The 16,342-nt window shown below is 36.5% G+C and overlaps 4 protein-coding genes across 5 annotated transcripts; 1 reads left to right on the top strand and 3 right to left on the bottom strand.

Annotated features, from left to right (window-relative positions):
• Positions 1 to 1,127: 1,127 nt before the first annotated feature.
• On the bottom strand, positions 1,128 to 5,487 carry LOC18993672 (CSC1-like protein At1g11960). 2 transcript variants are annotated; one of them, XM_024153154.1, is made up of 12 exons: positions 5,263 to 5,487; positions 4,289 to 4,666; positions 4,041 to 4,196; positions 3,815 to 3,950; positions 3,643 to 3,744; positions 3,440 to 3,559; positions 3,272 to 3,352; positions 2,844 to 3,184; positions 2,509 to 2,754; positions 2,108 to 2,432; positions 1,711 to 1,944; positions 1,343 to 1,600 (listed from the first exon to the last, which is right to left on the bottom strand). In XM_024153154.1, the coding sequence occupies exons 2-12, from the start codon at positions 4,600 to 4,602 to the stop codon at positions 1,343 to 1,345; spliced, it is 2,313 nt and encodes a 770-aa protein (XP_024008922.1). In that variant the 5' UTR covers positions 4,603 to 4,666; positions 5,263 to 5,487. The 2 variants fall into 2 exon arrangements, with proteins under 2 accessions (XP_006417282.1, XP_024008922.1); XM_006417219.2 differs by lacking the exon at positions 5,263 to 5,487 and having other exon boundaries at positions 1,128 to 1,600; positions 4,289 to 4,602.
• Positions 5,488 to 7,120: 1,633 nt separating this feature from the next.
• Positions 7,121 to 8,154, top strand: LOC18993671 (NEDD8-like protein RUB3). Its single transcript, XM_006417218.2, has 2 exons — positions 7,121 to 7,146; positions 7,947 to 8,154. Exons 1-2 carry the CDS (start codon positions 7,121 to 7,123, stop codon positions 8,152 to 8,154), a joined length of 234 nt encoding a protein of 77 aa, XP_006417281.2.
• Positions 8,155 to 8,956: 802 nt separating this feature from the next.
• On the bottom strand, positions 8,957 to 11,637 carry LOC18993670 (O-fucosyltransferase 2). The gene is made up of 10 exons (XM_006417217.2): positions 11,326 to 11,637; positions 11,147 to 11,239; positions 10,957 to 11,050; positions 10,819 to 10,880; positions 10,654 to 10,742; positions 10,423 to 10,543; positions 10,190 to 10,333; positions 9,751 to 10,112; positions 9,431 to 9,671; positions 8,957 to 9,262 (listed from the first exon to the last, which is right to left on the bottom strand). The coding sequence occupies exons 1-10, from the start codon at positions 11,635 to 11,637 to the stop codon at positions 8,957 to 8,959; spliced, it is 1,824 nt and encodes a 607-aa protein (XP_006417280.1).
• Positions 11,638 to 12,176: 539 nt separating this feature from the next.
• On the bottom strand, positions 12,177 to 16,103 carry LOC18993669 (pyrophosphate--fructose 6-phosphate 1-phosphotransferase subunit beta 1). The gene is made up of 16 exons (XM_006417216.2): positions 15,828 to 16,103; positions 15,368 to 15,526; positions 15,173 to 15,294; positions 14,914 to 14,967; positions 14,707 to 14,813; positions 14,445 to 14,550; positions 14,293 to 14,356; positions 14,102 to 14,190; positions 13,772 to 13,903; positions 13,502 to 13,672; positions 13,281 to 13,396; positions 13,035 to 13,146; positions 12,838 to 12,922; positions 12,706 to 12,750; positions 12,550 to 12,618; positions 12,177 to 12,456 (listed from the first exon to the last, which is right to left on the bottom strand). Exons 1-16 carry the CDS (start codon positions 16,018 to 16,020, stop codon positions 12,383 to 12,385), a joined length of 1,698 nt encoding a protein of 565 aa, XP_006417279.1. The 5' UTR covers positions 16,021 to 16,103; the 3' UTR covers positions 12,177 to 12,382.
• Between the last annotated feature and the right edge of the window lie 239 nt (positions 16,104 to 16,342).

The raw sequence follows: 16,342 nt of genomic DNA, 5'->3' as shown, positions 1-16,342 counted from the left end.
ATTTTATACGTTAAAGATAGATTATAGATTTAGATTTATAATTATGGTTTTTAAATTAAATATTATGTTGATTTTTTTTCTTACATCTCAATCTTACGATCATCAGTTCATGTACAGCTCGATATGCTGATATAATTGTAATTAAAGAATTTTTATTTATTTTAGTTTTGGATATTTGGTCAAATGAATTGAAAAATATAGAAATGTTCTTTTCTTTTCAATGTCAGCAGAAAGGAAATATTTGTATTCTATAATTAGGTGGAAAGAAAGTACTGTGATTATAAATTTATAATGTATGATGTATCTGTCGACAGATTTTTTTATTTTTTAAAATGTATGATGTATCTAAGTCCGACAGATAAAGCCAAATACGCACCATTCTGCATAGTAGTCAAAGAGTTTTTGAAATGTTAGAGCACCTCCATCGGTAGTATGAGGAGGGGCTGTAATTAATTTATGAGCTGAAAAAAAAAACATTTAATGCATTTTCAGAGCAGATACGGTTCTACTTTTGGATTCTGCAGAACCTCAATAGAGACGATGACGTGTCAACTGACGATTGGTCATTGATTTTTTTTGGTTTATTTTATTGAAATCTCTGAATGATCAAGAAGTTTTGCTATTTTTTTTACTGATTATTTGATCGATGGAACCAACCGATGTATTTCATCGGATAAAAAAATTTATGTAATGTTTGTTTAAATTTTAAATTAATAGTTTGTATTTATAAAATATTTATATTTTAAAAATTATAATTAAAAAAAACAAAAAATTTTTTTTTAGAACCCCTAATTACATCCTACCATTGGAGGTTCAAATTTAGTAAAGATATAATTAAAGTTCTAAAATCAACAGAATAATTAAAACCATTATAATAAAGAATTAGAGCTCCTAACTACATATTAGCATTGAGGGTGCTCTTAGCATTTACAGAGACAAATAAATTTAAGTTTTCTTGAATAAAAAAAAAACTTAACGGAAAGGCAATGGTGTAGTGTTTTTGACTTTTTGCCATTAAATTAATTATTTCCAGAGTCCACGATTAAATAGAAAAATTATCAACAAAAATAGAAATAGTTTGATGACTTCCTTGTCGACACATGTAGGATGTTTATTTGGTTGTGCAATAAAACTGGTTTATTTTCCTCGACACATGTCAACAAAAATTTCGGGAAACAATTTCTCTAAAAATAAAAAAACAAGTTAAAAGTCAAAACCAAAATAAATTGTAACAATATACAAAATCTTTGAGTAAATAAAAAAAGGATCCCAACATGGTTAATTCCGTTTCTCTCTACACCGTATAAAATCGACCCGGTTGAGTGAAAATTAATAGCTCTGGTTATCTCTTTGATGGTGAAGGCGAAGAACCGCGGCTAGCATGGCTAACAGCCGGCGTTGTTTTCCGGGACTGACGTTTGGTCGGCACAGTAACACATTCTTCGTCCGAATCTTCGAAGCAATAACCGGAAATCTCAGACCGACTATCTTCATAGTCGTCGTCTTTGAAAACCGGATGAATATATGCTTTCTGAAGATAAGGTTTCAGATTAAAGCTCGGTTCTCTTGCTCGTTCCAACGTATCTTTGATCATAGCTTCCTGTAAACCGAGACTTATGAGATCGTTAATAACACATAGTTAAACCGATGACAGAATCTCGGTTTGCAGTCTGGTTTAGTAGAGATGTGAGAGAATTTACAACTACTGACCTGCAAGGGGTGACGAAGAAATGCTGGTTCATACCGGCCTTTACAGAACCGGTGAAAGAAAAAGGTGAGAACCGGTAAAGCGATGAGGAAAGGCGTGGACTGAGCAGCTCCTTTAGTGCTCATTAATCCCATCAAAAGGATTTGCGAGATGATTAACGCCGATGTGATACGTCCATGAACATCTGGCCAGAACGCAGCCGCACTTTCGTATTCCTGATTATACACATTTATGATCTGCAAAAAAATAGACCAAAATGCTCAGCAAGTAGAGAAGTATTTGTGTGATTCTACTCTCTTGACAGCCAAAATAGCAAGCACAAGATCTGGTTTTAGTCGATATTAACTAAGAATCTTGAAAATTTTCAAAAACAAGAAACAGAGTTTGATATATATGAACCTGATGACGAAAGACAAGGTAGGCCAATGCGAAGAAGATGATGATGAAAGGGAGTAGAACAGGAGTCACAGGGGCATAGACAAGACCAAGGAGGAAGTAGAGTTGAATCCGAGGCTCTGTCGCGTGAAAATTGATCTGTCCTGGGTTCATAGCTTCTTCTCTATCCTTTTCAGTTTTTACCAAGAAGAAGTTCTTTACATGGAAAAATATCAGTGGTTTCAACCTCAGAATCTCCCCTGCAACGCCCGCCCAACCATCCACCATTATATACGTTATAAAAAACGTTGCTTTGATCGGTATCGCTACTCCAACCGTCCTAGGAATCCTAACAAGTCACAAAAGCAACGATACATAAGCTTTGGGATCATGAGAAAGAAGGGTGGAGGAAACTTTAAACTTACTGATTTGCGGATTGTTTGAGGAAAGAATCGAGTTGTTCGAATGCAGAGCCAGTGATGATGCTTCCAAGGAAGACATTGATGAGGTTGAAGATATAATATCGAAAAGCCGCTCTTCTCTCTAACGATGATAACGATACAAACCCTTCGAACTTTGACATTACCATCAAAATGCTTGGCAGAAATATTATAAACAGCTTTAGCACTATACCAGGGAGAAAGCCTTGGATAACTGATTTAATAAGATCCCTGCAAAACATTAGCAAAATCCAACATCTAAATTTCTGTAAGTTAGGGAAGAGAAATGGAGAGACACAGAGAGAGAGAGAAAGAGTTACTTCTCGATGATGGGTTTGAGGAAAGGAGCGGATTTTTCAATGCCTTCAATGCTTGCTAGGGATTGAACAAAAGCTATTGGAATCATGAAGAAGAAGGTGAGGAAGAAGAAGGCAATGTGCATTATAAGCCTCCTTACTGTTAAAGAGACATAAGGAATCGCGAGGTTTGACCAAAACACTTCTCGTGCCTCGGGAGCCCATTCAGTTAACCATTCTGTCGGATTTCTCGACTGTTGTGTCTGTGCACAAACCGCAGCACCCCACCGTGTTTTAAAAGACACAAATGCTGCTGGCATTACGTTCTTGTCATCTTTCTTTACTTTCTTCCTTTCCTCCATTATCTAAAAAAAACATTCAAAAAGATAAAATCAGTTTTTGATTATTTCCAACCGTTGTAGGAAGAAATGAAGAGACAATTTTTTACTTACTTGGTTGTTTAATTTCTCGATCTCGGCTATGTAATGATCGATTGCATCAACTTTCTTTCCCCATAGCCCGAGAAAACCTGTCTGGATTCCCAAAGAACACAGCAAGAGAACAGATTAGAGACAAGACAAGAGTCTTTAAGTTTGTGTATAAGAGTCCTTATCAATTACCTTTATCATTGGCCTTTGATCATTGTTCCTTGCATACTTCAATTGGTAATAGTCAAGCCAGTTCTGCGTGCTCTTCCTCTTCTCGACTAAGTCCGCCAAATCGTTTGCATTGTACACAACCTGGATTATCAAGTTCCAGGACTTAAGGGAAACCCGAGAAAGAAAAGAAGACTGACTTTTTCAGAGCAATGAGCTATAAAAACCTGATGGGTAAGATAATGGTCTGGATGGTTAACAAGGAAGTAATGTTCCACACTCTCACTAATGGACTCATCTGGATCCGCTGGTACGTTCCTAACCAAAACCTGTGAGAGCAAACCGGGTCAATCCAGAGTTACTCATCAGGAAAGCAAATCTGATGTAATATAGCTTTACCGTGAACTGATCAGGGCGTCGTTGCTCGGACTGCAGAAATGCCAGACGCATGGAAGCTACTTTCTCATACTCTTTCATTAGAACAAAGCAAGTCCAGAATGTGAAGGCGTAAGCCATCACGAGGTGAGTCCAAAACCTTCAACAAAAAAGAATATAACAGCTACAAACTTCAAAGCCGTAGAGGGAATTAAGAATCAATGTGAGATTTTTTCAATAATTTGCAAACCTCTCTGATCCACGTTCGATGTTAGAGATAGATAACTTATCAATATCACTAGATGTTACATTACGAAGCTTTGCTAGTTGCAGCCCATCACTTGTCCAATTAACAGGGACAAGAATCGACCACGCAAGTAACGCTATTGGGACAAAGATCTTTAGCCTGAAAAAAAAAAACAGAGAAAACAAATACCTTTAAGATGATACAATGCAAAGCAAGAATCTTTTCATAAAAGCTTGAAAACAAACAGTTACCCTATCAAGTAAATCCTCAAGTAGACTGCAGAATCCAAACCGGCATGATGAATAAGCTCGGGCTCGGGCATCTTTAGAGCCGCAGGCATCCAGTTCAAGAATCGTAGGTACGAGCCTAAGTTCAAATTCACAAACTTGCTCACAAGAGCACCCGAATGCAACGGGCTGCTTCTTATACCTTTAAGATACCATTTAGGGAAATAAACCCTATCGTTGAAAGGTTGAATCCTCAAGATTGCAAAGGCCAAAAGGAAGATGATGGCAGTGAGTATGTTGATTGTTGCAGCTACTCCAATATCTCCTAGTGTTGCCATCTCTTAATCTCTTAAACTAATCTATATAAAATCTGAAATTCCCCTTTGAAATCAAAGGCTTCACCTGCAAAATATCCAGCCCTAACCCTATGAAATCAAAGACTTCACCTACAAATTCATTCAAATGGCGTGTTGTGTATTTAAGCAGGGAAAATTAATTATACATCTACTTTTTTTTGCTATCTTCTTCTCTAAATATGGAAATATTAAGTCAATAGAATCTTTCAATAAATGGAAATCGATAAAGAATAATTGGTAAGAAAATTTTCACAGCATTCATTAAGAGGTCATATATCTCTTTCAGTAAAATTTCATTCTAAGTCTCTTGTTCCTCTCATTCTCATATTCCTTTTACTTAATCACTAATAAGAAGAAGAAGAAAAAAAAAGGACTAATAGAACAGTGCCATAAGAGTTCAGAGTTTTGATGCTAAAGATAAAAAAGAGTTCAAAGCTAGAGAATATATAAATGACTACATATAAGAACTGAATCAAATTAATCTCTTTGATCAACCAAAACCCAGAAATTTTTTTTTTTTTTTGGTGTGCAGTAACGTCTCTTTTTGACAACGAAAATACCATATTCCTAAAACTTCTCGAGAAGCAATCTAACTACTAGATTATCCAGATAAAGGGAAAATTTAGAAAATCTGAAACAAACCTAGAGAACAAATTGCTGAAGTAAGGGCTTATTGAGATTGTCCCTCCAAGACAGAAGCTTGAAAAGTATACTCCAACTCTTGTAAAATCACACCAAAAAGGCAGAGAAATCGGAGAGATCGATCTTTAGTCTTTTGAGCATAAGCAAAAAGGGAAGAGAATATAAAGACGCGGTGCCGTTATTTTGCTGTGGAAGACGCTGAAGAAACTAGAAAGAGGCCTTAAGCAGGGGGAAGAAGAAAAGTTATTTCAAAACCTTTGACAACGAAAAGCTTTATTTTTTCTTTATCAATGGGTGAATTTAATAAGGTGACGTCAGTCCGCGTTTAGTCTGTGTCTGAGGCTCCTTCTTCAAAGTTGAAATCCTGATAGTCTCAGGTTTGCTTTAAATTTAATATTTTTTTAGTGGCGTTAAGTTCACTTAAACCCCATACTTTTATATTATTAATTACTGTCCCCATATTCATCTTGTTGTTTAAAAATCCTAACAAAATAAAAAGAAGAATATTGGTAATTGTCTCTATTATATTATATTAAATTTGATATGATAATTATTCCTTTTTCATGTGATAAGTCGATAACTAATGTCATATGAAATAGTAAAATGACGGAAGAACAAAATAATAAACTAGTGGAAACAGTTTATCTAATGATATAATGGGTGATCACAAAACACAACATTAATGATTTTTGCTGTAATATAAACATGACGGAAAACGTTAAATGTTTGTGAATATGTGAAAAGCTTTATAGTGCAAGAACTATGAAATTTTGCATCAGTGACAAAAATTCAGAAAAGGGGTCATATGAAAATGCGAGAAGTCCCGAATTTTCAGTTGAACTATAGGGGTCATATGAAATAAATAAAAAAGGTTATACAAGTTGAGTAGTTATCAATTTTTAGTCAGCAATCAGCATAATCAGATTTTGTTGATCCTGAAATCAGCTAGCTGCGACATCTGCCACGTGGGGCGGCACAGTGGACTTTGCGTACGTGTCACGTGACTTTTATTTTGATTCAAGCGAGGACAATGGGGAGAATGTCACGCGCTGAGTGTTCGAGCGTGAAGGCACTAATCCAGTCAATGTATTTTTGAATTGAAATAGCAACAAGAGGCATGCCAACGGTAAACACAGCTCTAGCGTCTATTCAATCCAAGAGACCAAGATTATGAATTGATTTGAGTTTGGTAAGTTTAGATGAAATTTGGGAGAGTTATGATTAGTTATAGTAATAACTTTGACAACTAGACTAAAACCAATAAATTTGGATTGTTGAACTTAAATAGATTTTTTTTTTTGTTCTAAAACGAGATCATTAGAAAATCACAATAACTAAAATATTATTTAATAACATTATAGTTAAAGTAATTGACAATCATAGTTTTTCGACAAAATAATTACTGCAAAACAAACACACACACACAACAAAATAAAGAGTGAGAGAGTCTCTAAACTCTAATATGCAGCTTTCAATCCACTCCTAATATATTTGTGAAAGAGAGCAATTCCTTTTTATATAGGGTTTAAGTTTTCTAAATCCGCTTGAAGCGTTAGTTGAAAACATTGATCTGATAAAGTCTTCTACTACAATATGTCAAATTGTGGATTTATATGGAATTTCCTTTTCGTAAAAGGGCATGTATTCCAAATCTTTACTTTATAAGTAAATTCATTCCTAAAACAAAATTTTAAAGAACTCTAGTCGGTGGATTTATTCCAAATCATTCCAAGATTCTAAGAACCGGTGGATATATATATATATATAAGACAAGGTTGAACTAGATTATTGTTATTCTTTTTTAGAGAGAGAGATAGAACAAGAAAAAAAAAAGTTGAGCTTAATCAAGGAAGAAAACATGGAGATCAAAGTGAGGACTCTAAAATAGAGGTGGGTTGGAGATGGCCTAAGATCATCTCCAATGGTTGCCTCTATTTTTTCCTTTAAAATAGAGAAACTCTAAAATAGAGGTGTATTTGTCTCCAATGGTTACCTCTATTTTCCCACTAAAAAAGAATATTCTCAATATATTATTTTTGTTATTTGTTCTTAACACTTTTATTAATAAAATTTATGAATTGACCCCACTTATTTTTTTACAAAAACTTACATAAATAATAATATACTAACTTTGATAAATAAAATTTGTGAATTAATCTTTTATTTTACTTTTTAAAAAAGTTTTCTTAAATTATAGTAATAGTAACCTTTGACTACTAAATTTTTTAAATTAATCCTACTTATGTTACTTTTTTATGAAAGTTTCAACATATTATAATAATACTAGAAGTTAAAATTCAAAAATAAAAAAAAAAATAAATTAAATTCTGTTATTTTCGTTTATTTTTATGTATTTTTAATTTACAATTACTTTTTTGTAGTTTCATATCAATGAGAATTTTTATATTTAATAATATCATATGTTTTTTTTTAAACTATAACCAAAATTATCTTATTTATATTAAAAAAAAATTATACTTTTTACATAAATAGAAAAATTTAAAAGTTAAAGGACTACTTTACAAATAAAAAAGTTAACCTCTATTATAGAGGAAAAAAATAGAGTCTCTCTATATTTGGAAGAAAAAATAGCAATCTCTATTTTAGAGGTGAAAATAGAGATGGATTGGAGCATAATCTCTATCTGCACCTCTAAAATAGAGGTGAGTTGTAGATGGCCTAACAGGCAAAGAAATAAAGATTAAGATTGATCCAACGGATACAATTGAACGGATAAAGGAACGAATAGAAGAGATAGAAGGAATTCCTCCTCTTCAGCAAAGGATCATCTACACTGGGAAACAACTTGCTGATGATCAAACAGCCAAACATTACAACATCGAACGTGGCTCTACTCTTCATCTTGTTCTTGCTCTTAGAGGTGGTTTTTAATTTATTTTTTTGTTCTGACTGGTAATTAATAAAGGGTAAATACCCTTATCGGTTTCAAACTAATTAACTAGGGTTTCCATCCTTTTTGCTTATCGGGTGTTTGTGTCTATTGACGTATTGGTTTGCCTTTTCTTCTGTTGGCTTTTGTCGATATTTAATAGAGGTGGGTTATGAAACTCGCCTAATCTAATGAAGAAAAAATAAACTGCATATCATCTCATCTGGTTTGGTAAATCAGAATCTCACATCAAAATCTTGGTATTCTCTTCAATTAAAGTTAATATGCGAGATTCTTAAAAAAAAACGGATGTTATTATATTTGTAGCTGATTCCTTAAATATATGAAAACCTAGTGTATTTAAAAACATAATGATTTCGTGCGTCCTCTTGAATTTGAAGTTCCTCAGTTCTAAGTTTGTTTAATCTCTTTTAATTATGTTTCTCGATCCAATAATTTGATTACGGATGCATTGGCTAAGGAAGCTTTAAGTTGTATGAACCTTTGCTCCTCAATTATAAACACCACGATTTTAAAATCGTTGAAACTGTCCAACCGGAATATACACAGTACAATAATATCATAAGGTGTTAACGCCTTCTTAAAAAACTAAAAAAAAAACTTGAAAAAACTCGAACGTTTTAGCATTAAGGGGTTACAAACTTACAATGCCGGAAAATGGAAAAAGGGGTAGGATAACTCGGTTAAAACGTTAAAAAATAAAACCAAAAGGAATGATACTCGGTTTATACCATTTAAATAACCGAACCAAAACCGAACGGCAAAAAATAAAAGAATCCAGTTTTATCGATTACACATACATTCTTTACATCTTGGGTAACGGTAAACGCTGCGACCAGTAGGTCTAGCGAAGACATGTTTGGTTTGTCGAATCGCTTTTCTCACTCTCTGCTCAAAAACGTTCCACCCAATCGTCTTGTTCTTCAACAAAATGTCCGAAAGTCTCCTCTTGTTCGGTCTAATCGTTGGCATTTTCCCCTCTCCGTAATAAATCCGATAACCCGACACAAGAGACGATAACTGACTCCCTGAATCCGTCATTGCAAAAGCGTTTGCCGCAGCACAACCAATAAAATCTAAAGCCGCTAGCTACACCAATAACACACCAAACGGTTAAAACAACTCACATTTGGTTAAACATCGATTGTTTGTTTGCGTTTACGTTTAGTGTATATTTTTTTCCCCAAATTCAACCACAACCTATAACACTTTTAACAAATAGAGGGAATCGAAACCGTTTTGTTTTTTTTGTGTTACCTGAGATGAGAAGTTCTTGAAAGGTTGTAGCTCGGCTTGAGATAGTAACTTCTCTTTGGTGACTAGATTTGGGTATAAACGCGTTAACACGGCTAAACGTTTTGATCCTCCGTAAATATTCGCGCCAGCTACAAACACACGGGTCTTGCGGTTGAAGCCAAGAGCCGCGAGCATGAGCACAGCTTCTTCGGGTGTTAAAGGACAAAGTCCTTCCGTCCTCAAAGCATCGGAAGATGGGAATCTGAAAACAGAGCAATTCGAATTTTAGAATCCAGAAGAAGGAAGAGGAAACTCCTTGTTCTTCAAATCATGGAGCAAACCTTTTCGTTTTGGTCAGATTCAAGAGAGACGGAAAATGTTTTTGGCGGTAAGAGTCCAACTCTTTCTGCTCTGTTTCTCCTCCTCCAAAATAACAGAGAGAATGAGCCACCATGTCGATTTCAAACCGTAGATGGAGAGCAAGATACTTGGAAGAAGAAGAAGAAGAACCCTTCTTCTTCTGCGCAGGAGGATCAGACTTCTTGTTCAAGATTAAAGAAGCCGATTTTGGACCGACGAGAGGCAGGTCAAGTGGCGCAAGGTAAGATTCTCTGTTCCGTAACCTCCTCACGAGCAACGCACCTGTTTCTTGTATTCTCGGGACGAAGCTTAGCGCGTGAAAGTTACATCTGCATCGAAGCCTCTACTTCCAAAAAAATGTTTAGATCAAATGAGCAAACCAGAGATCATCAATATGGAGAGGATTCAAAGAATGTCTACCTGTAACTCAAACGGCATCGGATCAAAAGCTAAGCGGTTTCCGAATCCAACAAAATGGATTACTCTGTTCTTGAGTAGCATTGGGAGAATGTGTTGCAAATAGAAACCTGGTTTGGCTTCTTTCATCACTTCCACATCTGTCATCTTAAGAGATAAAGTGCCCAAACATGAACAAGAAGAGAATGAAGATGAGATTGTCTGCATTAAGACCCGGTTTAAAAAAGTAAACTCACAACGCTTCCGATTGCTTCAAGATCCAAAGATTGAAGCTTTTTTGGTAGTTCCTTTACTATCCGAATATCAGGCGACAGATACTTAATAAAATGTTCCTCTTGATATATATCTCCGAACTGACTATCAAGTATCAAAGTTAAACACACCGTTACATATGTAAAGCTTCAATTTTTTTCATGACTCGAAAATGATTAGAGAGTGTGAAAGAGAGAGGAGCTTACAATATTTACCTTCCATCTGTCCAAACGTCACTTAGCATGAATTTTGGAATGACGAGAGTCGCATTCAGCAACCGAGCTACAACAACGATGTTACATACCTGTGAAAGAACTCCAACGGTTAGGATTAGAGAGAAATTTCAAAGAAAATTTGAAGGATAAAGAGAAGCAGATTACAGCAACTCTTTGTTGATTAATCCCTCCGTTTGCAGTTACCATAATATATCCATTTTTGCCATCTAAAAATCAGGAAAATACAACTCCATAAGAAACAAGCTTTAGTCCAACTTTTAAAAGAGGAAGAGAGAATGAGACCGTCAGGAGACCAATAGCGTTGATCAGCGCAAGGCTTCCAAGCCAAAGCTTGTTCCTTTGGCTCCTGCCATAAGTCTTTTGGCTCAAGTTTGTTCTGCTCCAATCAAGCACCATTTACAGTAACCGTTTCAACGAACAGAAGTAAACAACATAATGTTACGGATAGGATTGGTTTTGGAGAATACATTACCTCTGCCAAATTCTGAGCAGCTAGAAACAACATTCTATCATATGTTCCGTTATATTTTCTCTTTGATTTTCCAAACCTTTTGCGCTCATCATTCTAATCCACACAACAAGTTTACATCAATGAAACTTTCAAGCACAAACAACAGGTTTACATCAAATTAAGATTACAAATCATTTGACCTGTGCAGAGACCCATTTCGTGTCCGGGTTTGGGTTCTTGGGGAATCCTTTTCGAAGCCAAACTCGACCTTCGTGAAGGCGAGAGAGCAAGAACCAATTCACGAGGAAGAAGAAACCCAAAATCCCTATTACGCCGATGGCTGTTTTAGCCGTCGTTTGCTCGTACCAAACTCGGATTAATCTCTTCCTCTTCCCTCGCTTAATCGTTTGTTTCGGATTCAGGTCTCCGGACAAACGGGTCGGGCCGAGACCTCCGTAGACACAAAGATCAGGTGACTCGGGTCTCTCTTCGTCAGGTGTCTCTTGTCCCATTCTTTCCTGGTCTTTCTCTCTCCTCTTGTCTCTGAATCGACAAAAGGAGAGAGAGAGAGAGAGAGAGACTAAACTGAAGGATGAAAGAAATTGCTATAAATAAGAGCGCGAAAGCTTTGCCGAGTTTAACGAAGCTACTTAGAGAGAGATTGTCTGAATTTCAGTCGGTCTATTATTTCTTCGTTGGAAATTTTGAAACATCGTTAAAAAAAAAAAAAAAAATTTGAAACATCGTTAATCTTTTTTTTGGGGTCGAACAACATCGTTAATGTTTAAATCCTTCGTTTTACTGCAGTGTAACTTTACTTTTAGACCCATGTTTTAAACTATATTCATGTTTTCTCCCTATGATTTAGCTAATGAGTTTATAACTTTTGACAAAGATTAAAATCTTTGATTTCTCAACTTAAGTTCTTGATTATTTTTATACAACATTTACACCAATGATCGACTATTATGTCACTATAATGTTTGGTGTATTTGTCTAATCAGCAACCATTTTGCTTTCATATTTTATATTTCTTTAAGACATAAATTAGACTCTAGTATTATAATAGTATTGATAAATAAACGTAAAATACATTAAACCGTGAATAGATCAAGGGTTTGCTCTTTTAAAAAAAAGGATAGTAGATCATGGGTTTATTTTTAAAACTTAAAAAAAAAAAAAAACTGGGTATTGGACCCAGGCAGTCGCCCCACTCGCCATGGGTTAGACCGTGGGCTGCGGATAATCACAAGACTATTATTGAGCGCCGAGTTCGAGAAGTAGAGTGTGGCTGAGAGCATCTGAACCAGGTCCACTGAATTGGATCGGACCTGCAAATCAAATAACATTTCGGCAAATAGGACGATGAGAACCAGAAACAATGATTGCAATGTTTAAAGCAACAACAACAAAAATTAACGAACCAGGGCTGATGTATCGGTTTTTCAAGGCCCATTCCTCACGCAGCGATGCGAATTTCTTAAACGGCGCACCTGCAGATTCCCAAAAAACACTTAGTATGACCATTCAACGGACGCAACAAAAACTATGGGAAGCAAAAAAGGGAATCAAAAGGTCACCTTCAAGTTCCACCATTGCTTTCTTGATCACAGGCTTGAATTTACCTGCAAGTTGAAATCAACTTGGGTTTTTTAATATCTAGATTTTCAATGTGTCTTATGTAAACTTTATTGATTTAGTTATGTACGCACCGTGTCGCCTTTCGACATCCATCAAGGCCGTGAGAGCAGTCCCACCTACAGTCCATTCTTCCACAGGTGCAGCCAAGTTCCCGACCTGCGCCCAATAAGTTACTCATCTCATTCTAAGCACAACCAAGTTTACCAAACGCTGTTATTGATCAACAGAGAGAAAACTAAGTTTGAGTGGAAATGTTTGGAGTACAAACCGAAGAAATCAGTCCGGTTTTCCCACTGTTGAGGAGTACTCCAGCGCCATAACCAAGTGCATAACAGTAGGTGGCATCAAAATTTGTAGGCAAACCGCATCTTCCTTCATACCTGTATGAATGTCGATAAAAACAACAAATCCAGCTTGTTTTCTTTACATCAATATATAAGCAATGAATTATGATGGTACTACATATAGCAATTTTGTTTGTTCATTGGAAGAACAGAATGAGAAAAAATAATACCCGAAGAAATGAGACTGCCCCATGAATTGTCCCTTGTACGCACCAACTTGCTTTCTTTTCTCCAACTCAGTTTCAACCATTTGGATAAGCATCTTCTCAGTCTCAATCTTGGCCACCTATCAAGATGAAGGACATTTTATTATTTGATAATCCATGAGAGATAAAGCTATCTCAATCTTGGTGGAAATTTAGTATGAGGAAAAAGGACAATGATCATTTACCTGGACATTTCCGTGTGGGTCTCTCTCAAGCATCAGCTGTTCCTGAATCGCTTCAGGCAGAAGATCAAACAGCTTCAGGGATTGCTCGGTGAGCTTCTTCTTCCACAGTCCATTTTCATCAACAACCTCATTTGCCAGAATTTCATTCAGTTCTGCAATCAGCCCCTGGACCTGAGGAGTCATAAAATAATAATAATGATCAATTAAGAAGAACATTCATATTAATTGAGTTGAAAGTGGTAAATTCTGGGTTCTGCAGCAGAAACACACCTCTGGAATAAAATCGATCAGACCTTCTGGAATCAATATGACACCATAGTTGTACCCAAGTTCAGCACGTTTGCAGATGACATCTACCATGTAGTCCGTGACATTCTTCAAAGTCTGCTTCTGGGCAGACACCTGCACAAGGGTATTTCCAAATCAAAGCTAAGTATATATAGACTGATCTAGGGAGACGTGTGGGAGGTCACTCTGAACCAATAACACATCAAAATAGATTATTTGCTTCAATGGACAAATGTCACTCTGATATGTAGGCTAATTCTACCATATATTAGATTCATATTTGGGGTAATTTGAAGTCAAACAAGAACATACCTCTTCTCCAATAATCGTTATGTTTGGGTGAGTTTGTAAAGCACACTCAAGCGTAATGTGGGAAGCAGCACGACCCATAAGTCGTACAACTGCAATGAAAATGTGATACAACATTGCGGGCATCAGCAAACAAATAGGGCAAAAACAAAAATGATGCAACTTCAAGAATTTCTGTTTACCCAACTACTTACAATGGTAGTACTTTCCAGTTGACCTTGCATCAATCATGACATTTCCAATCATCTCAGAGTATATCTGCATAAGCATCAGAATGGTTTCAACATATTTCTAGAGTACACACGGAGGAAAGTCCAGATCAAAATTGATCTAAACGGAAGCTCACCTTGCAAGCTGTATCAAACCCAAAACTAGTAGGAACCTCTTTGCATTTCAAATCACCATCAATGGTCTTGGGGCACCCAATGACTCGGGTTTTCAAGTTCTTACTCCTAATTACACAAGTGACGAGACAAAAATAAGTCAAATGCTGAATCAGCAAAGCATTAAAGATTCTGTTCGCGTGGATATTTAAGAACAACAAGTTTAGACTAAGATATGTAAAAGTTTTAGCAACAAACATAAACAGAATCAACTGCAAGGTTTACCTGAAGTTTTCAGCAAGGAGGCAAGCATTGGTGTTGGAGTCATCTCCACCGATAACCACCAATCCATCCAAATCTAGCTTCTTCGCTGTTTCTTCAGCTTGTTTAAACTGCATATGTGAGCCAATTCAAATTAGCCACCGAATGAAATAGAGACTTTGGAAGCAAGAATAAATTTCTTTAAAACTACAAAAAAAAAGAGTATTCAACCTGCTCAGGAGTTTCAATCTTGTCTCTTCCACTGCAGATCATGTCAAAACCTCCCTGTTGAAACCGAAAGAGAATTATAACCAAGACGACATGAAACACAAGCGTATTCAACCAAGGACTCATGCTCCACTAGATGCGGATCAAAGTGTAAATTTCGGGTTTAGTACTTGAATGAAGACCGAAGTGATGATGTACTTCTAAAATCCCAATTAATCACAAAGCTTGTAGTAAGGATCCATAAACCATCTAGTACAATTACCTGGTTCCTGTAAGGATGAATGTATTCTGCATTCAACTCGACATATTTGCACTTCATGATACCAGCTGGACCACCCTTGAACCCGTAGAATGTGCTTCCTTTCGCACGCTCCTGCAAGTAATCTAAAGCCGAGAGCAAAAATTACAAATCAAGAGTGGACAAAGCATCATTTGACATATAAAGTTAAAACCTTACCGAACAAGCCAGAGATGACATTGTGTCCACCAGGTGCCTGACCTCCGGAGAGAACAACACCGATCTTCAGTTTCTGTCCGGATGAAGGTGCACTCTGATCTGGAACAACTGATACAGATGGCTGGCCATATAGACCGGGAAACAACTTCGCAATCTCATCTGCAATCATAGAAAGCAACACTAAATCCTCCGAGACTCTGACGAAGTCTATAAACCACAGATCTAAAAGAGAATTTCTCAGACTCCTCGAAAACCGCTGCTACCATACTTAAACATAATCACGATTAAACTAATCAAATCGAACTCGATTTAGCCTCACAACTCACAGAGTTCCTCGATCTTCTCACCAAAACTAATACAAGATCTAGAGTTGTAACAGATCAGGCAAGGTAATACACAAACAAATCCAAATCGAAAAATCATCAGATCAGACGGAGAAATCCCAATCCCGAGACCTCACCTGGATTCCCGGCGGCGGAACTAGCGGGACCTTCGACGATTTTGAAAGCTCCTTTCAGTACAGAAGGCAAAGGAAGAGGGTTGTTAATTCGGCTTGACTGAACTTCACTGTACACGGAAGCACGTCCTTTCGCCGGAGCATTATCCGGAGATCCGACGGTGAGATCTCGATTAACGGCAAGAGCAGGGGCCATTGCTTACGTTTCACCTAACTCGCTTCTCTTCCCTTGCTTGTTTCGAACCTAACTTCCCTCCTTTAGTCAGCGTCAATGGAGTTCACTTCGAGGTCTCCGCTTTGGGGTTGGTGTGAATATATAGTCTGACCCAATTGACTCATCCTACAAGGCAAAGGGTATTTTGGAGATATCGTGTATCGGCCCAATAATATAATTATCCGTGGGCCGAACTATTTGGGCCTTTATCGACATTCAAACTTGAGCTTTAAAATCCTACGGGCTACAGATGATAAAAACTAAAAAATCAAAAGAAAAATAAATTAGTGTTTCTTGTTTCGTA

The sequence above is a fragment of the Eutrema salsugineum genome, unplaced genomic scaffold (genome assembly GCF_000478725.1).
Source record: "Eutrema salsugineum unplaced genomic scaffold, Eutsalg1_0 scaffold_5, whole genome shotgun sequence".
Classification (NCBI taxonomy): Eukaryota; Viridiplantae; Streptophyta; class Magnoliopsida; order Brassicales; family Brassicaceae; genus Eutrema; species Eutrema salsugineum.
The sequence above is the reverse complement of the archived record's forward strand: the minus strand, read 5'-3'. Positions and strand labels throughout refer to the sequence as shown.

Coding starts and splice junctions, on each gene's coding strand:
- LOC18993672 (XM_024153154.1), bottom strand. CDS start 4,602: ATGGCAACACTAGGAGATATTGGAGTAGCTGCAACAATCAACATACTC. Junction 3,353..3,439: donor ATCAAAGGCCAATGATAAAG/GTAATTGATAAG, acceptor TTGGGAATCCAG/ACAGGTTTTCTCGGGCTATG. Junction 2,433..2,508: donor CTCAAACAATCCGCAAATCA/GTAAGTTTAAAG, acceptor GTGACTTGTTAG/GATTCCTAGGACGGTTGGAG.
- LOC18993670 (XM_006417217.2), bottom strand. CDS start 11,637: ATGGGACAAGAGACACCTGACGAAGAGAGACCCGAGTCACCTGATCTT. Junction 11,240..11,325: donor CGAAATGGGTCTCTGCACAG/GTCAAATGATTT, acceptor TGTGTGGATTAG/AATGATGAGCGCAAAAGGTT. Junction 10,544..10,653: donor GACGTTTGGACAGATGGAAG/GTAAATATTGTA, acceptor GATACTTGATAG/TCAGTTCGGAGATATATATC.
- LOC18993671 (XM_006417218.2), top strand. CDS start 7,121: ATGGAGATCAAAGTGAGGACTCTAAA. Junction 7,147..7,946: donor ATCAAAGTGAGGACTCTAAA/ATAGAGGTGGGT, acceptor AGATGGCCTAAC/AGGCAAAGAAATAAAGATTA.
- LOC18993669 (XM_006417216.2), bottom strand. CDS start 16,020: ATGGCCCCTGCTCTTGCCGTTAATCGAGATCTCACCGTCGGATCTCCG. Junction 13,397..13,501: donor ACCCACACGGAAATGTCCAG/GTAAATGATCAT, acceptor TCATCTTGATAG/GTGGCCAAGATTGAGACTGA. Junction 12,751..12,837: donor GGATGTCGAAAGGCGACACG/GTGCGTACATAA, acceptor TTCAACTTGCAG/GTAAATTCAAGCCTGTGATC.